Genomic DNA, 22668 nt, shown 5'->3' on the forward strand with positions numbered 1-22668 from the left:
CATCCTCCCAACTAGAACCCTCTGCTTAAGAATTCCAGCTTTCTGGAGTTCCTGTCGTGGCGCAGTGGTTAACGAATCCGACTAGGAACCATGAGGTTGCGGGTTCGGTCCCTGCCCTTGTTCAGCGGGTTAACGATCCGGCGTTGCCGTGAGCTGTGGTGTAGGTTGCAGACGCGGCTCGGATCCTGCGTTGCTGTGCCTCTGGCGTAGGACAGTGGCTACAGCTCCGATTGGACCCCTAGCCTGGGAACCTCCATATGCCGCGGGAGCGGCCCAAGAAATAGCAACAACAACAACAACAACAAAAAAAGAATTCCAGCTTTCAGAGTTCCCATCGTGACGCAGTGGTTAACGAATCCGACTATGAACCATGAGGTTGCGGGTTCGATCCCTGCCCTTGCTCAATGGGTTAACGATCTGGCGTTGCCGTGAGCTGTGCGGTAGGTCACAGACAGGGCTCAGATCCCCCGTTGCTGTGGCTCTGGTGTAGGCTGGCACCTACAGCTCCGATTCGACCCCTAGCCTGGGAACCTCCATATGCCATGGGAGCGGCCCAAGAAATGGCAAAAAGACAAAAAAAAAAAAAAGAATTCCAGCTTTCCCTGGAACCGAGGCCTTGCTTCCCACTTCATTCATTCACTCAGTTCTTCATTGATCACCTAATTATACAGCCTTACTCAGCACAGCAACAAAGCAGTGAACAAAAGAGAAGGGCTCTGCCCTCGCGGAGCTGGTATCTGAGTGGGAAAGACAAATGATGAAAAAGGAAAAGTAGCAAGAAAGTTACAATCGCAGCCCCCTGTGGAGGAGATGCACCAGGATAATATCATATGCTCCTCTGGGACAGGAAGGGGAAGGAGAGATTCCAAATGTGGTGGGTAAAGGTCTTTCCGAGGAGGCCGTCTTTTTGTGTGTTGTGAAGGAGCCAGTCAGCCTGAGATCTGGAGGGACTTCATTCCAGGCCCAGGGAGCTGTAGGTGCAAAGGCCCTGGGGTAGAAGCATGCCCAGAGCAGGCCACTGTGGCTAGAGAGTAAGTGTGAGGTGGTATGAAACAATGACATAGAGGCCAGCAGGGCTCCCCGGTGGGGCCTTGTAGGATGGGCAGGGAGGCTGGCTTTTATTCAAGACACAGCAGGTAGTCCCTTGAAGATTTAGAGGGGAGTGCTATGGCCTCATTTGCACTCCAGATCTCATCCTGGCTGCCACGTGGGGCCTGCATTGTACAGGGGGCAAGAATGAAATAGGAGTCCTGCTGTAGTTGCCAGCCAGCCAGGGCAATGGTTGAAGCAGGAACAGAGGCCAGAAAGGTGGAAAGAAGCCAGTGGATTGAGCATATGAGGTTAAGGTAGAGCTGACCAGACTTGTTTCCAGAAGGTAGGAGGACAAGGCAGTAGGACAGTAGGGAGATTTTTGCTCAGAGCCAGCCCCTTTCAAAGGACAGTGGTGCCACATGATAATGGGGCCCAGGAAGCTGGGATGGGCAGGTGAGGGGAGGGTTGATCTGATCTGGACATGTCGGGTTTGAGACACCTATTAGGACTCCTCTGGGATGTCAAGCAGATAGATCTATGAGTTTGGAGCTCAGGGGCAAAGTCTGGGCTGAGGTATAAATTTGGAAGTCATCAGCATACAGATGATATTTAAAGCCTGCAACAGTTCACCAAACCCCCCTTCCATAACTTAATCACTCACAGGATGGCACATTTTCAAAAGATCGGGGACCAGGAGAGCCCGTTATCCCCACACCAGCCCTTGCAAATATGCCTCCTTGATCTTGGCCATGAAAACATAATTATCGGGCTTTAAAAATCACAGTCAGTAAAGTTCAAGCAAGTATGTGAAGTCACAGAATTTATTATTCAAAATATCCCTCTGCCGTGGTTCTTTCCAGCTACCTGGAGACAGAAGTTTTCTGTAAGATCCCCTCACCTCATTTTTATTCCTTCATTTGGGCTCCTTTCATTCCCTCTTTAAGGCTTTGCTGTGGCAGCCCTGCCTCTGGAGGTGTCAGGTGTCAAAGGTCCCATTGGGAGGCAGGTGAAGGCGGCCTGTCCCAGACTGCAACAGAGGGTCCTGACCAAGGAAAGGCCAGCATGGGAACTGGAGCTCTGCAGGGGTGTTTTACCCCTGCCCCCTTGGAAGGGGACTCGCCGCCCCTGTCCAGGGTGCTGAATTTTGTTCTCTCTCTTGCTCCCAGCCACCTTGGTAGGCAGCACCAGGAAAGAGGTCGGAACTGGGCAGGAGACCCACTCTTCCTCACACACCTCCGGCCACCCCAGTAGTGACAGAATCTAGAGGAGAAAAATCAAGAAGCAGAAATTGTTTTGGTCAAGGTGGCCCCTTGGTGGCAGCTGCTAGGAAGGGTACAAATGGCTGGGCCATGGGGAGGGAACCACGTTCAGAGCGCCGACTTTCTCCCTGCAGAGGTGCTGGGCAGGCTGGAGGGGCCCAGGGCAAACTGGAGCAGGTGTCCTCCAGGTCACCCCCTGCCCCTCCCCCTCCCCACGCCCCGAGCCTCTTTGAGTGGTGTTTTGGAAATATTTCCAAGCTCTCCGGCAATATCCTGCATCCTCCTTCCCCTTCCCCCGGGAATGGCTGTCCGTGCGGGGAAGGTACTTGCTCCCAATCCAGCTAAATTGTTATTGACTTGTGTTCTCTGCGTTCTGCAAACATTTCACTCAGCCGTCGCCAGCGAGGCCAGGAATCCCTGCTAGGGCTAACGGGGAAACCAGCTGTGCCGGGCCATTTCTCCTGCTCTTCCTCATCGATCACGGAATTAAACTGACAGAAGGAGAATTTCAGAGCAACTTGGGAGGGGAAGGGGCTGGGTCCGGATTGGACGAGGGTTGGGGGACCTGGGGACCAGAGTGCTGAAAATAGGGGCAGGAGGAGGGTGGGCCTGCCTCCAGGGTTGTGGCTGGCGGCAGGGGGCGGCCGGTTTTGTATCTGAACTGTAGGCTGGCCCAGGCCTGAGAAACCCAAGGAAAACACACAGACGGGGAGGTTGTTATTACTGCTTCATGACCATGAGTGAAAACTAGTGGGGCTTTGTAGACAGAGAGGAGAGAGAGAAACAAGTCAGCCACTGTACTGGTGAGCCATCGACGAAGATCACAGATCTTTATTTTCCCCACAAGATAAGGGGGGGCGGGAGTGGGTTTATTACAAATTAATTGTCACTATTTTGCCATCAGAGAAATGAGCTAAAAATCAAGATTCTGGCCTCTATTGAAAAATTAGGTCTGACCACCCCCTGGTCCTGCATTCCCATAGGGTAGCTGAGGCCAAGTTACATGGGCTTTTTTTTTCTCTTCCACAGTATAGCCCTCCCTCTAGTCACTGCCACCCCCCCACACACACACCCACCAGACCATTGACTCCATCACCTTCCTACCTGGCCCCTCAGACCTTTGCACTTAAGAGATGCCGGCGCACACAGCATCACACCTCGAGACGGATGTTACTGAGTCTTTCTTTTTAGCCTCTACTCCGGACCCAGGGCCTGCGCTAAGAGGAAAGGGACAGGTGGCTAATGTCAGCCAAGTCTCTGGAAATGAGAAGATCCCTCCAGGCCCGAGACAGGGGAGTGAGGGACACCTTTCAGCTTCTCATGGTTTCTTTTTGTTTTGTTCTCTGCCATCAGTCACCTTCCTCTGGATACCCCCCAACCACCCCAGTCCGCTCAGGCTGCTCCAGCATCTGTAACTAATGCAAACACATGCAGGACCAAGCCCCAAAGCTCCAGGCTTAGCCCAGCCCCACGGCCCTACCAGGGGCTAAATCCATGATAATCCAGGCTGAGCGCTTTCACCTGCCCCAGTGGATGGGGAGCCACCAGCCCCGCTGCCTGAAACTCATGCACACCCAGTATGCCCAGAGCTCAAGGCAAGGGTGACTCACCCCGCTGGGGTCCTTGGCACTGTGCTTAATAACAGTAGGAGTCACACAGTCTCAATAGCCAATGCCTACCCCGGACCACTGGCATCAGAACCTCTGGGGGTGGGGTCCAGGTATCAGAGATTTTCTAGATGATTCTCTCAGGCTGTGGGTAGGGAACCAATAGCATCTTGAGAAAATGGCTGGTACAGGCAGGTGGGTGCTGCCAGCCAGCCTCGGTCTGGTTCACGGCTTTCCTGTTGAGGAGTTCCTCTGAGGAGTCTGGGTGGGTGTGTCCCCCTGCAGGGCAGGCAGCTGAGCCCCGGGACCATAGGCGTCACAATGGGGACCAGCCTGATCTGAGCAAAAGGCCCCACTTGGGGAGTCTCCCGAAAGCCCTAGAGCAGCTGCTTCCGCGTCTGAAAAACGGGGCAGTAACATCAGCAGCTTGCTGCCTGGAGCCCACATTGCTGGGCTTGGGGCCTGAGGACACAGGGTTCTTTGCCTTCCCCGCCAGCCCGCTACCCTGACTGGGCCCTCTGGGTACCCCATTTCCTGAGCACTGCCTGCCCTCCTCGTGTCCTTGGACAACACCTCCATTGTTACTTGTAATGTGACTCGACACCTCTGTGCGCCTGGCATCGGGCCGCGTGCGTCCATGCCTTATCTGCCTTATCAACTCCTCTGCAGTGGGCCCTGCAGTAGTACTTTCTGCAGGTAGTAGGAAATCAGACAAGCCAAGGGACCAGTAAGCAACAGAGCTCAGAGCCCAGCTCTGCCTGCCCTGGGACCCCAGCATGGCCTCCGAGGCTGCTGGTTCTGCTTGTCACTTTGGGGTCCTTCGCGGCCGGATCCCTAGCACCAGGCCTGGCACGTGATATGTAGTCAGTGACTACTGGCTGTGAGTGACTGAAGGCCTCAATCAAGAGAGCAGGCGCTGTCCCCATTTAACAGACAAGAACACAGAGGAATGGAGTTCAGCAGCTCCCTTCAATCCCTGAGGTGACAGAGGCGGATCTGGGGCCCAGTGTCCCACCTGCAGGCTCTGAGCAAGGGCTTTTGGATCACACCTGGGCTTTAGTAGGACCAGCTGTGATTTGAAAGGGCTCATCCCGGAAACAGCTTCCTTGTACTGATAAAGGGCCACCCCTTTGGTCTTAGGAGCCAGGCTGATCCATTCCCTGAAGAGTGCCTTTTATTCTGTGAGAATTGAGTGTCCACCTGCTGTTAACAGAGCCATGGGTTGCAGACCCATTCTCGGTATCTGAAGATTTTGCCCATGGTGGGGCTGCAAGTCTAGAACCTAGGTGGCAGCAGGGGCTGGTGGGGGGGTACCCAGGAGCAGGGGGGACACCAGGCCAGCCCTCAGGGTGCTGGCCCCTCACAATACCCACACCTTGTACCACCAGCACCCTGATGTCCCCAAGGGTGGGGATTGCTAGTTGCTTGTGTCCCCCCAGTAGCCTAGGACCGCAGGCCACGAGTCTGAAGGTTGTAGTGTCTTGTCCCAACCTGGAATCCTGCCCTCCACCTTCCTCCCGAGCCTCCGTCCTCTCCTCCCCTCACCCCCAGCCTATTGAGTCATTTCTGGTATGGGTTTAACAGGGGACACCTGCTACACAGGCCTGCACTTTACAGTTTGCCAAGGCCTCGCCCGCTTTTTGTCTCAGAGAACAGCAAGCTGGGGGGCCTCCAGGAACAAGCAGAGAGCACCCAAATAAGCAAGGCCTCCCATTTCCAGGGGCAGCTAGCACACAGCCCATCAGTTAAGTTACTCTTAGGTAGGAACCTGGACCCAGTGTGGCCAGATCATCCAATTTCAAGAGAAACCAGAAATGGAGATTCTTCTGTAGCTTTTCCTGTTTTTACGTAACTTTTTTTTAATGTTCAACGATGTCAGTAAATCCAGACGCTCTTCGGTGGGCCTCTGTGTGTGAGCTGAAATCCCCACACTGCCAGCCTACCCTGTGCCAGGGCCACGCATGCACCTGTGGCCAGAGAAAGCCAGGTGGGGAGATGTTACTGTGTCCCAGAGCTGCCTGCGGATGCTGTAGGTGACCAGCAGGATGGGGCACCCAGAGCAGTCAACCATGTTTGTCCGGAGTACTGCTGTCCCCGCTTTAGCGAGGAGGGAAGTGACCTGCCCACACGCTCTCAGTAGCAGCATCCATTAATGACGGTGAAGATGGCTCACCTTTATGGAGCGCATGCTGCATGCCGGGCACTATTGTAAAGGCCTTCGGTATCTTTGCCCTCCTGGTACTGAGGCACCCGAGGAGCTGGGTGCTGTTCAGTAACTGCCCAGACTGAGCACAGAGAGGGGAGGCCCCTGGCCTCAGGTGGCCCAGCTGGGAGCAGCAGGCTTCCACCCGATCCGGGCAGCCTGGCTCCAGCTGGCAATGCCATCAGCGCCAAGCCCAGCCCCCCTGGCTGGTCACACACCTGCCTCTTCTCAGGGTTCCTTTCAGAATCCCCTCCTCCCTCGACCAGCCACACTCTTCTCACCTCCCCCCCCCAACCTCCCCCGCCCCGACCTTTCCTCGATGCTCTGCCTCCAGAACAAACCCCATGAAGCGCTTTCTCTGGTCCTCCCGACAGCCACCCGCCTCCCCATTCCACCCTCACCCTTCCCTCCGCCTGCCTCCGCCTCGCGCACAGGGCGACAGCGCCAGCCAGGGACGGGAGAGACGCGGGCTGGCATTCTGTCAAGGAATTAATTGAAAAATAAAATCATTAGATGGGAACTCCAGAAATGCAAAATGGTGGTTGGGGGGGCGGGGGCAGGACTGGGGGGCTGTTGGGGGACGGCTGAGCTTTTTGTCAAGTTAATTTCTCGGGTATTGATGTTTGGTGACATTCACTTGTTGTTTATCTTCGGGTGCAGCTGTAATACTGAAAGAAAACGCACAGCTTGTTTCGTTTATTTATTTTACACCTTTCTCCGGTTCTGCATTATGTTTGTTTGGTGAAAACCCACTGAGGCTTTTGATGTCGGGGAAATGGGATTTCAGGAACTATTCCCGGCAAGCAGGGTGCTCTGCGTGTGGGCAGGGCCGGCAGGGGGTTCTGGGGATCATCTGGTGGGGATAGGGGGCTCCATGCGCCTCCTGGGGGGGTGCTGCTGGGGGCCCAGCCTGAGCCAGATGCGCCAGGCACATGGGTACCGAAACCGAGCCCTCAGGGTGCCAGGCTCTGTGCGTGAACTTGCTAATCCTCACTGCTGCCCCAGAGGTGGATGGCACCTCCACCCCAGTGTACGCGCAAGGCAGCCGAGACCCAGAGAGCTGAAGTGACCTGCCACAGGTCACCGAGAGCTAAGTGGCAGGACTGGGACCTCAGGTTGTCCGACCTCTCCGCCCCTCAGCCCACAGCCGGTGGTGGAGATACCCCTGGGCCTCCATTTTCCACCTGGAGGAAGAGGGATCTACCTGCTCTGGCCCTGACAAACTTCATTTACCTGACAACTATTGATCACCGACTGTGTACCAGCCTTTCCAGGACAGCCCCCGCCCTGTTCACGCTCACTGGCCTAATGGCAAAGACACATTCAGTCAACATCTCTGACGTGAATGATAGCACAGGGTGGTCTCAGCGCCCCTGTGGAGCCTCACCAGGTGCCAGCATTGTTCTTTTTTCTCCTTCAGTCCTCACCTTAGCCCCATGAGGTAGGTGTTCCTAGTGGCCCCGCATAAGGAAGCTGAGGCCAGAAGGGTTAAGTCTGCTGCCCACAGCCTCACAGCCAGTCGGTGGTGGGGCCGTGGGGTCTACCCCTGCGCTCCTAAGCACGGTTACCGTGGGTCTGGGGACAAGTGGGGGGCCTCTGAAGGGCTTTCACAGGAAGGAGGAGCCCTCCCCTTGAAGGGGGGGGCCTGGAAGGCAGCAGAGGATGGTCGCGGGGAAGGGAGGGGTGGAGAATGAACCTGCCCTCCCCATTTTATACATGGAGGGTTGACTCTCGGCGGGCACGTGCCCTGCCCAAGGTTGCCCAGTTCAAGAAGGGCCAAAGCCAACTGTGGCTGATCCTAAAGCCAGACACAGTGGCCACACCCTGTCACAGCATCCTGGGTGACCTTGGCCCTGCCACATCCTCCCCCAACCCTGCGCCCCCTGGGCACAACAGAGCCCAACACAGCAAGCGTGGGTTCCCAGCTGGACCCTCTGAGGAAGAATCCAGGGGCTTCCGTGTGTTAGCTGTGGGCCTCAGGGTGTACCCTTCTCTGCACTCCATTTCCCCACCTGTGAAATGGGGGCAATGACGCCCCAGGGGGTTATGAAACTCAGGTGTGACGCTGCTTGTAAAGTGCGCGTCCTGTGTGTCTCCTTTTCCAGCTGCATCCCCCTCCCTCTGGGCCTCAGTGTCCCCAGTCTCTGTGCCTCTAGTCCTGTGGCTCTATTTGCTTGTTTACTATCCCACCAACTGCACTTGTGTTTAAAGTTGCCCACCTCGATGCCCAGGGACTCATTTGTTCACTCATCACTCCTTCACCCATTTTTATGTCCAACAAATGACGACAGAGCACCTACTGTGTGCTGGGACCTGCGACGGGATCACCCTAGCACCCCCTTGCAGGGCCCACAGTTTGGGGGGGCCAGGCCAGTGCAGTGCTGGGCACACTCAGATGGCAGAGAGATCCTCAGAGCTGGCCAGGTCCCTAGTGACCCTGGGCCGTGCCTCTCTGAAAGGTTCCCCAGGTGGGCTGGTGCCCGGGGGTGCTCTGTGCTGGCCACTGGGGGCACCCAAAGTTTAAGCCATGGAAAAGCACGACCTGTGTGCCTGGCAGGCGGCATAGGTCAGTTTCCTTCCTCAGTCTACCCTTTGGTGCCTCTCAAACTTAACCCATGCTCACATTACTTACTTAAAATAAAGATTGTAAAAAGGGCGCCCACACGAGTGAAAATTCACCCAGATGCAGTTAGTGCCGGGTGAGTGAGAGGTACAGAGAGCAACCACAGTCTGACAGCTAGTGGGAGTGTCTGTCGCTCCTGGCCTCCTACAAGATGGCTTATGATTGGAATGAGCAGCAGCTGCTTATTCCAAGAAAGAAGCTGAAACTCCGTTGTAGAGGTGAAATTCCTCACCCAGGGACCCGCCGGGGAGGGGACGACCCACCGGGGAGGGGACGACGGGCCTGGGCAGCGTGGCTGCGTCCCATCCTGCTGGCGCTGCCTCTCAGGGTGTTCGCAGCATGAGCCTCATAAGGGCCGGAACTTGTAGCACCCGGGCTTTTGGCTCTGTGTGTGTGTGTGTGTGTGTGTGTGTGTGTGTGTGTGTGTCTTTTTAGGGCCATACCCGCGGCATATGGAAGTTCCCAGGCTAGGGGTCCAATAGGAGCTATAGCCGCCGACGTACACCACAGCCACAGCAACGCGGGATCTGAGCCGCATCTAGGACCTACACCACAGCTCACAGCAATACCAGGTCCTTAACCCACTGAGTGAGGCCAGAAATCGAACCCGCATCCTTATGGATATTAGTCAGGTTCTTAACCCACTGAGCCAGAGCAGGAACTCCAGTGTTTGACTCTTTGAATGATTGTTGAATAACTAAAGGAAAAGAGGGAGTCTTTGGTGCTGGTGTGATTCAGAGGAAGATGCGTACAGAGGGTAGGGCAGGAATTCCAGGCACCGGAGTGGAAGAAGGTTCACAAGTCTTTAAAATAGTGAGGCCCAGCTGCTGGGCAGAGACTGGTACCCATGGGGTCAGGGCTGAGACTGAGAGGTGCCTGCTGTTTCAGAGGGTGATAGATGCCATGAAATGCTCTGTACAGCTGTCTACCAGTGGTTAAACTAGCAAAGGGGTGTGGAGAGGGCCTGAGCAAGGAGTCGCTTGAGTTCTGGCCGTGTTTGCATTGTTACCTCCTCCGGAAAGCCACCCTGATAGCCTAGCACCCGGCAGGTGGCTCCCCCATCCTGGAGGAGTGCTCATCCCTTCTGGGCCTGCAGTGGTCTGGCTCCTTCTCCAGGTCTCCCCAAGGGGGCCAGGGATACCCTAGACGAGGTCAGGCCTGTCTTGTTCACTACATGCCCAGGTCAGAGCAGGTGCTGCCAGGCCTCTGTTGTGAAAGGTTATGAAAGACACAAGCTTCGGGCCTCGTCTCTGCTTCTGATTGTCCTTTGCAGCCTGAACTCAGCAAGCCGAACTCTTCAACCTCATCTCTACCTGTCACTCATTCAGTCACTCACTCAACGGATACTGATTGAGCACCTACTGTGGGTGGGCCAGGCACTGTTCTAGGCATTAGGAGTAGAGCAGTGAACAAAGCTGACCAAACACCTGCCAACCTGGAGCCGACATTTCAGCCAGGGAGACAGACATAAACTAATAAGTAAATAAGCCCGGGTCCTTCTGCTCACTATCCGAGACTGGACTCTGGCAGAGGAGTCCTTTGCCATCCTCCAGGCCAGAGATGACAGCAGCTCAGGCCACAGCGGAGGTGGGGGGAAACATGTAGAGCCCAGAACCATTTCAGAAGTTGAGGAGGTCCTGTTGTGGCTTAGCGGGTAACGAATCTGACTGGTATCCATGAGGATGCAGGTTCAATCCCTGGCCTCACTCAGTGGGTTTAGGATCTGGCATTGCCATGAACTGTGGTGTTGGTCACAGACACGGCTAGGATCCTGCATTGCTGTGGCTCTGGTGTAGGCTGGCGACTACAGCTCCCATTAGACCCCTAGCCTGGGAACCTCCCTGTGCTGTGGGTGCGGCCCTAAAAAGCAAAACAAAAAACAAACAAACAAAAGAAGTTGAGTCACACAGTTTGGAGGCATGACTCCTGCCCTTTTGCCAGTCTCAGCATCATGCTCAGGCTCTGGGAAGGAATAAAGCTGCCAAGGTGAAGATGGTAACTGCCACCACTGTGGCTGCTGCTGGCTACCACTGGCCACCTCTTGGACCCCAGGCCAACCCTGGTCCAGGAGAGTAGGGACTGACCATCCCAGGAGCTAACACCCCCGCCCCCCATTGTTAGTCGCTGGGAGGGGGCATCAGTGACAGGCCCACAGGCCCTATTCTGAGACACTTCTATTTCCTGGCTCCTATTACCTGCCCACAAATTCAATTTCCAGAGGCCATTGTGCACCTCCAGGGCCTGGCGAATATGAGGAAACCCAGAGGAGGGAGGGAGGGAGGGAAGCATGTGTCTGCCTGGATGCAGGCAGCCACCCCACCCCCAGCCCATCCGTCCCCTCTGCCTCCTCAAGGCCAATGATGATGGTGCCTAGGATGCCTGGGCTCAGCCGCCAGGCCTCCACACCTCACCCTCGCCGAGGGCCAGCCCTGCCGCGTCCCCCTCATTGCCCCATTCACACATCCCCCGTCCGACAAACACTCAGGGGCACCCACTAGGTGCCAGCAGCATGCTCAGCAGGGGGACACGGCCATGAACGGGGCAGCTCTGTCCCCAAGCAAAGGAATGCCCGCTGTGTGTTGGTGGTGAGATGAGACAGAGCAGGGCGGGTTGGAGAGGTGGGGTCCTCTCTGAGGAGGGGACGTGGGAGTGGGGGTCTCGAGGTGGGAGCACACTTCAGGGGCCTGGGGAGGGTCCAGCCCAAGCGATGCCTCGAGGCTGCCTCTGTGCCACACAGAGCTCCCAGAACAGAGTGGGAGTACCTGTTCTGGAAGGATCCTTTGGGCTGCCCAGTGGGGAGGCCAGAGGCAGGGAGTCCGCTGAGAAGGTGGGCACACCTGGGTCAGGTGGGTGGCCGTGGAGAAGAAAAGGTTCAGTGTCCCAGTTTCATTGGGGTGACATGAAGAAATAGCCTCAAAGAGGCCAAGTCACTTGCCCAGGACCAAGTGGAAGAGACCCGAGATGCTGCGTCTTGGGGGCAAGCCCTGGGTTGAGCTCTGGGGAGAGCCCCCACCTGTTCAGTGGGGAGATGGCGACTAAGCGTCACGGGGGTGACTGGTTCTACCTGGAAGACTTCACAGAGGAGGCATTGCTTGAGCCAGGGGAGGAGAGCAGGTAGGGACAGCCTCCGACAGCTGCCTCCATTCAAGTGCAGCGTTATCTGGGAGTGAGGCTGACCGTTAATGACTGGTTAGACTAGCAGAGGGACTGGCAGCGTCCCTCTAACCCCAGAGCCTAATCTCCCCTCTCCCCATTCCCGAGGCACCTTCTCCCGCCACCCTTTATCTCCCTGGTGATCTCTGGGCAACAGCGGCAACTTTTATGAAAAGAGGAAAGACTGCGTTTTGGTGTGTGTTGACTCCTGGCTTCACCACTTCTTAGCTCTGGCTCAGTTCCCCCAGGTGGAAGAGGTAATAATAGTACCTACCTGTGGGATTGTTAAGAAGATAAGAGCCACAGCACACAGTAGATAATCAGTAGTTTTGGGGCCCAGAGGACATGCATTTTGCTGAGCCTACCATGCCCTTTCATACTGTCATCTGAAACCCCTTCCCCATCGCCTCACAGAGAACTCCTGTGCATTCTTCAAAACCCAAGTCAAATATCCCCTCTTCTCTAGAGCCACCTCTAATTGTTAGTCCCTCCATGCCTCCACTGGTGTCCTTGAGCATCTCATCACCCAGCACCTAATGAATACCTGCTGTATGCTAGCTGCCTGCTGTAGTCTGCGACCGCCAGGAAACAGAAGCAGTTCCTACTTGCCTCCCAACTACGGCCCCCACTTGATTCGGCCTCTCTGGAGGTTTTGGCTCCCTGCCCCCACCAAGCAGAGATTTCCTCCCTCCCTTTCTGTGTGGGTGCAAGTGGGGAGGGGGTGACCGACAGGGACAGGAGAGAGACAGCCTGGGTGACTCAGAGACTAACTCCCCGTATTTCTCTTCCTCTGTGTGTTCCCTTCCCCTGCCTCTCCTCTCTCCCTGTTTCTTACCTCTTCTGTCTCTTCTCTCCACGGGCTTGTGTCTCCTCTCCCATTTCTCCCGCCACTTCTCCCTCCTCCATTCTCAAATTCCCCCCCACCCCACCCGCCGTGTTGCTCTTCCCTTCCCGCCTCCTAACCCTCTCGGCTGTTCTTTTTCTCCTCTCGTGCCATCTGGGCTCCCACAGAGCCCCCGAAGAAAAAGCGGTCTGTGGTGTTGGACGAGATCCTGGAGCAGCTGGAAGACAGTGAGAACGATGGCGAGGAGCAGACTCTTCAGCTGTGAGCTGGCACCAGGAGGGTACGTGGCTCGGGGCCCTGGGGACAAGGGGGACAGCCGCTCCACCTTCCGCGCTCCCTACCTCCTGTGGGGGCTGGGGGACAGCAGGCAGCCCCCACCCTTCACTGGTCCAAGGTCAGAGGGGACGACGGCCCCACACTGACCGAGCCTGCTCTGTGCCCGGCACCGGAAGCTAGAGAGCAGGCAGGGTGTGGCCACACTGGGGAGACCCTTGTGGCCGTGTGCAGTCTCGGAAGCAGCCAAAACCAGCCACCACCACCGCTTCCCCACCTGAGTTCTCCCACTGGCTCCTCCTCCCAGCAGCCCTGAGCCGCAGCCAGGGCCCCATCCTGCTGGTGGAAGGCGAGGGCAGCTCCCTGCACTCTGGCGGTCTGGGCATGAAGCCACCCACCACCCGGCACAGACAGGGGGCCCCACCTCACCTCCCTGTGCCCAGCCTCCTCCTCACTAACTGGTTCCCACCTCACAGGGCTCTAGTGAGAAAGAAATATAGTAATCCCTGAAGAAGGCCAGGTGCGGTGCTGCACATGTAAGGCAAGCTCCAGAAGGTTCCATTCTTGTTCCCCTTTCCAGGGCTGCTAAGCTGGAGTTCCCACCTCCGTCTGTCCAAGGACGACTCGCAGCCTGGGACTTGACCTCTGACCTGCCGCATCCTCGCCCCTGAGGGCTGTGAGCCCTTAGTCACCAGAGCACCTTGTGTCCATGGTGACCATGGGGCCACTCACAAAGCCCCAACTCCAAGCCCAGCTGCCAGGTTCATTGGTTGAGCTCAGCTGTGTTGCTAACGGTGAATGCCTTTGGCTCACGGACTGGGGACCCAATGAAATGCCATCAGGTCCCCAGCCCTGGCAAGCAGCACCCCAAGGCTCATCCCAGATTTGGGGGCACCCACGGGCCCACACCTACTCCTGCCTGGAGGTTTGTGCCCAGCACACGCCAGGATGGGGACAGTGGAGAGAAAAGGGCTGTGGCCCATGTGCCCTGGGACCAACTGGGGCCACTCTGAGCCTCAGCTTCTCTCTCTGTAAGGTGAGGGATCTCGTGCCTACCTCAGACATGGTGCCTGGACTCCTTCATCAATCCAAGTAAAGCCAGAACAAGTGCTCATCAGCGTTTCTATTTACTTCTTAATTTGGGGCGGCAGGGCTGTGAGTGCCAGCCCAGGAATCTTCTGAGTTGCTGTGTAAAATTTGGTCTCTGTTTTTCTGGGAGGAGGCTCCAGTGCACTTCAAGCAGTTTTCAAAGTGGCCTGGAATCCAAGCAAGACTACACAGCGCCGACCGCCTCCCACGAGGCCCAGCGTGTCCCCAGTTCCCTCTGGGGCAGGTGCTTCCTGATCAGTCCTAGCTCACCCCTGGGACGTGAAGAGAAGTGAAAGACACAGGCCCAGCGTGGCTCATTCCCAGCTTTTAAGGGGAGTGTCCCCCCAACATCAGACCACTGCATCCAGTGGAGGCCCGGGGTGACCGGACTCCCAAGTCACCGTGGGTCCCAGGAATGATGGGGCTGGGATCTCCCCCTCCCTCCCCACAGTGTGTCCTATTAAGGGCCATGTGGATTCTTCTAGTCAAATAAGATCACAGACCCATGGGATTGGCACGGAAGCAGGCAGCATTGGCACCAACATCACTGACCTAGGTAACTATACTAGGACGTCCCCAGAGCAGGATTTGCCACCTCCTGCTGTCAGCGCGCCAGCTCAGGCTCTGCGTTCAGACCAGTCTGGGTCCCTGGTTCAATCCATCCCTCGCCAGCTTCAGGAGCCTGGGTCAGTGCCTTAACCTCACCTTTCAAATGGGATGACGCTAACAGTGCCTCCATCACAGGGGGTCGGGGGTAGTGAGGCCCGGAGAGCTTCAAATACCTGCAGGATGTGAATGTCTGACCCCAGCCTTGGGTCTTTCTTTGACCTTCATGCTTTACTGTCTTAACTGTGTCCCCAAAAAAAGAAGCAAGCTTCAACCCAAGCTAGAGAGTAATAAAATAAAGCCAGGCCCTTAGCCTCGCCCAGAGGAAGAGGGACCACACGAAAGCATTTCAGGAGAAAAGCATCCATCCAGCGTATGCTGGGTGAACTGGGGAGGTTGACAGTCACTGTTATCACCAGGGTGGTGGGGCGCAAGGGGGCTTTCAAGGAGGGGCTTCAGTTGGGTTTGAATGATGACAGGGCATGGTGGTGGTCCCATTCTCTCAGAAGATCTAGGAGAGAAGTTCCAGAAATAAAGCACGGAGTCTCGGCTGAAGAAAGATGAGCCTTCTGATCCTCATGTAGACGGGAGCCAAGACTGGAGACAGGCTCACCTCTGCTCAAGGGGTCTGCGACCCCCCGATACGGTCTGGGGAGAACTAAGAGGAGCACATGATGAGTCTGGACTGGAGCAGCGCCCGGGACAGGGCAGGTGATGCAGACAGCCTGGGACCACAAGGTCAGCGGGACTGCCTGCTTGCACCTGGACAGGGCCCCTGGGCTCGGGCTGTTGAGGAGCAGGGACAGGCTTGGAGAAGAAAGAGAGACAGTTGAGGCCCCTGGGCCTGACGCTGGGGGCAGGGGGTGTTACCCAGACACTTCCGATGGACGTGGAGGGTCCAGGCTCTGTTGCGGGACGAGCATGGTCAACAGGAGGGGCGGAAGTGAATGGCAATGAGGTGCCCTCCGTGTGGGGTGGGGGCAGTAGAATGCACAGGCCCCTGATTCCAGGAAGGCCTGGGTTGGAATCTCAGCAGCACCACCCACTTGCCTGTGTGACATGCTCAATTCTCATATCTTTAAAACGGGTGTAAGAATTACTGCAAGTAGGATTTTTGTTAAGACCGAATAGGAGATCATGGATGGAAAGCACTTAGCAGATTGCTTCAGACGTAGGGAACCTTAAATAATGGTGGTAGTGGTAATTATCAATGTCATTGTCATCATTATTCTACAAAGAGAAAAGCTTACAGGGCTACACGTAGGAAATGCCCAAGGAAGTCAGACCAGGCCTGTATACACCAGGCCTGCTGGGCCCACGTTGGAGGCACAGGCAGGGCTGGGAGTCCCAGGAGGTGGGTGCTGATGGAAAGGAGTCCTTGTATCCAGGAAGGCAGCCCAGAGAGGGTGCCCTCTACTCAGCACAGCCCCAGAGCAGTCCAAGCAGGCATGCGTGGCTTACCCAGTCACACAAAGGCAAAGCCAGGTGCAGGGTGGGCCTGGGGATGCCCAGGTGTGGTCAGGAAACATGTGAACCCCTCCCCCAGGGACCCCCCCCCAGTGGCCCACCCTTTCCACCTTGGGGTCACCCGCGGGCAGTGATGCCATTGCCACAGTAGGCTGACAGCCAGGCTCGGGCGCCTGCATCAGCATATAAGCCATCCCACAGACCTGAGCCATTTAAAGAAAGGCCCGCGTCAGCAGTCAGCACTGCGGGGCGATCCACGGGTATGAGGTCTCCTTCCTGCTGGGAAACGCAAGCTGGCAACCTCCAGCCAGTTGGCACAGTGTGCGGGGCTGGCATGGAGGCTCATGAGACTTAGAGAGCCCAGGTCCCAACAGAAGCACCTTGACCCTGGGAGAGCACCCCGCATCTTATGGCATCTCAGAAAGACGGGAAAAGAGCCCCAGCCAGAAGCAGAGAGGCTGGCGGAGTAAGCCCTCAAAGCCAACCACTAATCCTCCCCCCAATTCATTCGTTCATCCATCCAACGCCAAGTGCCCCCCTGCGCTCAGCCCTGTGCTGGGTACCAGAGATGCAAGGACAGAAACCCCGGGTCCACTCCGAGGTCTGGCTCCTGGGCTTGAAGTCAGGCAGAGGAGGATTTCCAGCGGCCCTTTGCCTCCTTGTTTTTCCTCCCTTCCTTTTACTGCCTCCTTGGGCGCTTTTGTCTTTTGTGGCAGGGCCCGTCCCTCCCAGCGCCCGTCTGTGCTCTGCAGCATCTAGGAAAGGATTAGTGCAAGCCGAGCATGCAGGCTTTGGTGAACAGAGCCGAGTTTGGTTTCAACATCTAATTCAATTTGTTCTGCCGAGATTGAAATATGAAATGGTTGCCAGTCAAACGTTCAAAGGACGGCGAAGGGAGAGTGAGCGCCTGCTGAAATTTAAATTTTAATGAAAATGACTTTAACCCTTTGGTACACCTTGCAGAAACGGAACCTGAGATCCCATCCCGCGAAAAAGCCTCTTGGGTTCTCTTTGCTGAGCTTCACTAATAATACGCAGTCATTTTTTTTCAGCAGTGTTATAATAATAACAGATTAATAGAAAGCTTACTTGATAATCATTTGTTATCCCATGCTGCCCCCCCCCACCCCCGTTGAAATAGGCGCCTCCCCACAGCTGACTTCCAAGCCCTGTGCTGGTCGAGCCAGCCCCCATGATGTCTGAGCGCCTCCCCAGCCCCATCATGACTGTTAATGGTTGTCTGAGTTAAGGTTTCATGTCTGTCCTTCCTCCTGGGATTGTCGGCCCCAGGAGGGCAGGGTCCCTGCCTGTTTTGTGCATATCACATCCCCTGTGCCTGGTGGATTGGAGGTGGGGGTGGGGCAGTGCTTGGTGAATATTCGATGAACAATCAGATGCTCCCTACTTTATCCTCCCAGCAGCCAGGGGAGGTAAGTTTACTAGATAGACCAGAGTGAGCCTCGGAGGAGCAGACGACATTACCCAGATGATCAGTGGCTGCCCTCCAGCTCTGGGCAGTTCCCAGCCTCGTGTTCTCCTGCCTCCAGGGCAGTGGCAGCAGCAGCAGGTGTGCACAGGAGAGCCTGGCCCCGTTCAGGGCGTTCATGCACACCCTCTTCCCACCCTGCCCCCTGGGCTGTGCTGCTGTCCCCATTTTACAGACAAGGAGCTTGAGGCTCAGGAAGGAAAGCACCGTGGGCCAGAACTCACAATCTAACCTCAAGGCGGCTTGAAGGAAACGCTCTTCCGCTGACAAGGCACTTTATGCTCAGCCCCAACTTGCCATGAACCCCTAACATACTTTGTGATTTTGTTTTAATACCATCAAGTGCCACCCATCCCCAGGATGCAAGCATGGGTTGGGGCTTAGTGTGGCTGTGGAGGACACTAGACACTGCCCTGGCATCCTAGAGCTCCAGCGTAGAGAGTTGGGGTGCTGGGACACCCCTAGACTCCCAGAGCCTCATTCCTGGGGTCATGTTGCTGCAGCGCCCAAGGAGAGGTCTGAACCAACCTGAAACTCACCATAGATGTTTGCTGACAGTCCTGGATCCAGAGGAGCTGATAGTGGAACGTGGGGAGACAGACAGCAAGCAGATGTTTTTTCCTGTCATGACAGAGGGGACCGAGGGGGGTGTGTGGTGGGGGCAGCAGGAGCAAGGCCCCTGGGGTGGGAGGGCTCACTGTGCAGGCTCAGCTTGGCTGCTGAGCAGCCACCTGCGGAGGTGAGCAGAGCAAGCTCCTGCTGTTGCTGCTGTGGAATAGGGAACTGGCTGTGGAGGGTCAGGTGCTTGTAGTAATCCGGAGGAGGGTGAGAGGCTTCGACCAGCAGAGGTGACAGGAAGCCAGGTAGGTCTCAATTGTGTTGAAGGTGGAGCCCAGAGGACTGACTAGAGGTGCAGCACTGTGGTTTGGGGCCTTTGCCACAGGAGAACAAAGTCAGCGTGTGCAGAGACCAAGCTCAGGAGCTGGCCCAGACAGAAACCGGGAATTGGTTTTGTTTGTTTGGTTGTTTGTTTTGTTTTGTGTCTTTTTAGAGCCACACCCTTGGCACATGGAGGGGCTAGGGGTCGAATCAAAGCTACAGCTCCCGGACTACGCCACAGCTCACGGCAATGCCAGATCCTTAACCCACTGAGCAAAGCCAGGAATCAAACCTGTGTCCTCATGGTTACTAGTCAGATTTTGTTTCCGCTGAGCCATGACGGAGTTGGGTTTTTGACACATTAGGTTGGAGATAGCAGTCGGGTGGAGATGGAGAGCTTCCCGGTAGATGTGTGTCTCTAGTTCAGGAGAGAGCTGGACCAAAGGTGTAATGGAAAATGGTCTGTTTCCCTTTAAGAAATCCAGCCAGGGGACTTCCAGCCCCATGCAGGCAGAGCGGAGGTGCCCTTGCTCAAAGCTCACCAGTTCCCAGTGCTTGCTCTCTCTCTCTTTTTTTTTTTTTTTTTTTTTGGCGTTTTAGGGCTGCACCTGCGTTATATGGAAGTTCCCAGGATTGGGGTTGAATCGGAGCTGTAGCTGTTGGTCTACACCACAGCCACAACCACAGATCCAAGCTGGGTCTGCAACCTACACCACAGCTCACGGCAACACCGGATCCTTAACCCACTGAGCGAGGCCAGGGATCAAACCTGCGTCCTCATGCATACTAGTCAGATTCGTTTCCACTGAGCCACAATGGGAACTCCTCCCAGTTCATTTTGAAACCACTTTTAGATTGTTCCAAACTCTTGACCACAACATCCCGTCTTCCAAGCAAAAGTCTCATGCAGAACCCCACTCTAGAAAACAGATAAAGCAGAACTGCATTGTTCAGAGTCCGGGGTGGGAAGCCTGGCCCCCACGTGTTCATCCTCCCCCTTCGGCACCTGAGTGATTGGAAAACTACTGATGTAAACACATCTCATGAAGCATAAAGTACTGGCTTCCATGGTACACGAGACAATTTTAGGCAGCCCGCAAACTTTTTTTCTAACTTTTCATTTATGAGATTCATTTCACCTGTATGCTACAGAAAGATACATACAGCTAGTTCATCAAGCCTATGCCTTTGCCAAGCTCTAAGGCGGAGGTAAAAAAAAAAGTGAATTTGTACAAGGAAAATTACTAAGAACGTGACTGTGATACAAAGAAGTGGTAGAGAAGGGTCATGAATGATCTAAACCAGGGGCTGATGAGCTGCGGCCCATGGGCCAGATCCAGCCACTGCCTGTTTGTGTAAATAAAGTTTTATTAACACACAGCCATGCCCATTGGTTTATAGATGATCTACAGCTGCCTTCCTGCTGCAGCAGCAGAGCTGAGGAGTTGCAACAGAGACTGTATGGCTGCAGAGCCCAAGATATTTACTGTCTGGTCCTTTACATCAAGTTTGCCAAGCCCTGATCTAAAGCAAGCCCATCTATCTTATAACTCAGAAAGCCAGAGCCTGGATGCCTGGCTTCCTCGAGGCCACACCATGGCTTGGCTCCCCATTCTGCATTCTCCCCACCCCGACACCTCTGCCCAGACCTGGCCAGGCTCCCTGGGTTGCAGCTCTGCCACCTACCTTCAGCATGACCTTGACGTACGTGCTCCTCAGCCTCCATGCGCCACTGTCCCCATCTGTGAACCAAGAACAACAGGACGACTCCCGGGGTAGTGAGGATCAAATGAGTGCAGCGGGGTCCCTGCCACGTGGTAAGCACTGTACAAGCATTCGCGGTGGTTACCCCATCCCCACAGCATAAGGGGTGCCCCCCACCACGCCTGGTGGTCTCACCATCACCCACCACCCAGCACAAGCCCCGAGCCCAGGGCCTCCTAGCTCAGCGGCAGGATGAAAGGGGCCCTGCAATCTAATTAGAGCATCACCAGAAGCCAGGGCTGCATCCCCTCCAGCTTCCTAAATAGACCCCACTTCCCTTTAATTGCAGCTTTCATGAAAACGATCCTTTGGGGCTGTGGCACCCCATCCTTGGGCCTAGGCCAACAGCAAGCATTTCTCTGTATTTGTGCAGATTTGCGGATGGCAGCTGCTTACTGCCTTCCCTGGGCACCACCAGGAAATTTTGGTCTCCCCAAAAAATTCCAGGCGATAATATCACCACCACCTCGAATGTCTCTGTGTTGTCTTGCTGTTTACAGGGCTCTCTCGCAGGGTTGGGTCTCAGCTAAGATAAGACAGAGGCTGTCACTCTCACTGCCCAGGTGAGGGAATGGGCTTGAGGACCAAAGTGAACCGCCCAGGATTAATACTCCTGGAAGGTGCTGGAATAAGGCAGGTCCCCTTCCCTCCAGGCATCTCCACTGGCCATTGCCTCACACTCAACAATCTTAGCTTCTTGGGAGAAGGAAGGAAGCTTGAGTGGTGGGTCATAGCTGAAAAACACTGGTTCCTTTCTTTCTTTTTTTTTTTTTTTTTTTTTTTTGCCACGCTAGGGGTCAAATTAGCTACAGCTGCCAGCTTACTCCACAGCCATAGCAACGCGGGAGCCGAGCCACATCTGCGACCTACACCACATTTCATGGCAATGCCAGATCCTTAACCCACTGAGCAAGGCCAGGAATCAAACCCAAATCCTCATGGATACTAGTCGGGTTCGTTACCACTGAGCCACAATGGGAACTCCCCAGAGACTTTATTGCCAAAACCGGGAAGTTCTGGCTGGTCTCCTGAGTCCCCAGCCCCCCATAAGTCTTCTCACTTGAGCGTTCCTGCTGCCAAAGGACCCAGGTGACACTCATTGATCCCCCCAACCCCCGCCACGGGGAGGCGGGGGGTCAGTGAACCAGCAAGTTCATATCCTCCTGCCAGAAGCTTATGTGCACTTTGACCTCTGACCAAACACCCAGGTGATGCCAGCACTGCCCAGGGTTCACTGGCAGAGTCCCTCCAGGCAGGCAGCCTCAACCCCAAAATTCCTGGAGGAAGAGGAGCTGGCCCTACCCCACAGTGCCCTGAGCACCTCAAGCATGGGGCATGGTTCCCATTCCCGCCCCCCCTTTTAAAAAATCCCCGGAGTTCCCACCGTGGCGCAGTGGTTAACGAATCCGACTATGAACCATGAGGTTGCGGGTTCAATCCCTGCCCTTGCTCAGTGGGTTAACGATCCGGCGTTGCTGTGAGCTGTGGTGTAGGTTGCAGATGCGGCTCGGATCCAGCATTGCTGTGGCTCTGGCGTAGGCCGGTGGCCACAGCTCTGATTCGACCCCTAGCCTGGGAACCTCCATATGCCGCGGGAGCGGCCCAAAGAAATAGCAAAAAGACAAAAATAAAACAAAATAAAATAAAAAATTCCCAGTTTCTTCAACACCCAGATCCAGTTCATTCTATTTCCTAAGACCCTCTGTTCAAGCCCCATTTTCTCTGGGAAATGTCTACATGTAAAAATTGGAGTTTCACCTCATTTCTGTGCATCCCGGCTCCTCTCCCATCCCTAGGCCTCCCTGCCCTGGGTTTGGAAGTCTGGATTCAGGGATGGGCAGCACCACTAGCCTCATTTGGGGTTGGGGGGTGGGGGGTGCAAAAAGTTTCCTTGTTCCTTCTCGGAGAAGCCAGACTTGAGCTTTCTAGTGTCTGGAATATAGTCGCAATACCCACATCTTTCTATTTCAGCTGGGTAGCTGATCCACCTGGAAGAATATAGACAAATCTATGCTCCTGGCCCCTGCTCAGAAAAACAGTTTCCCAGAGTGGAGGGGGAGGGTGTGGGGAGAGGGCGCTGTCAATGTTTGTGAGTTGACTGTCAATATTTACTTTCAGGGCAACTTGCCAAAACAAAAACCCCTGGACTCTCAAGACAGGGTACTTGCCAGAAGCCCAAGCCCTTGGGGGGTGAGAGGTTACGTTCCTCCCTTTAGCCCATAAGCACAGGCTTGAGAATCATAGCAGCCTAGATTTTGCTTCCCAGGTTTCTGAATCTCTGCATCTGCTTCCTCTGCAAAGGGGAGGGGAGACTGTCCCTCCCAGGGGGTCACAAGCCCCCAGGGGATGTGGGCTGAGCCACACCCCAGAACCTGGTCCATGG

At 55.4% G+C, this 22668-nt stretch overlaps 1 protein-coding gene across 1 annotated transcript in view; it reads left to right on the top strand.

The window, feature by feature from the left end:
• RBM19 (RNA binding motif protein 19) overlaps positions 1-14108 on the top strand; it is a 121977-nt gene extending 107869 nt beyond the window's left edge. The window contains exons 24-25 of the mRNA XM_005670677.4: positions 12889-13001; positions 13575-14108. Of these exons, the coding sequence (XP_005670734.2) occupies positions 12889-12986 (98 nt within the window). The 3' untranslated portion in view covers positions 12987-13001; positions 13575-14108. The remainder of the gene's footprint in view (positions 1-12888; positions 13002-13574) is intronic.
• The last annotated feature ends 8560 nt before the right edge of the window (positions 14109-22668 follow it).

Source organism: Sus scrofa, chromosome 14, assembly GCF_054392235.1.
Source record: "Sus scrofa isolate SSC_HxYL_T2T_F1_AM1 chromosome 14, Sscrofa_HxYL_maternal_Yorkshire_Landrace_v2.0, whole genome shotgun sequence".
Taxonomy (NCBI): Eukaryota; Metazoa; Chordata; class Mammalia; order Artiodactyla; family Suidae; genus Sus; species Sus scrofa.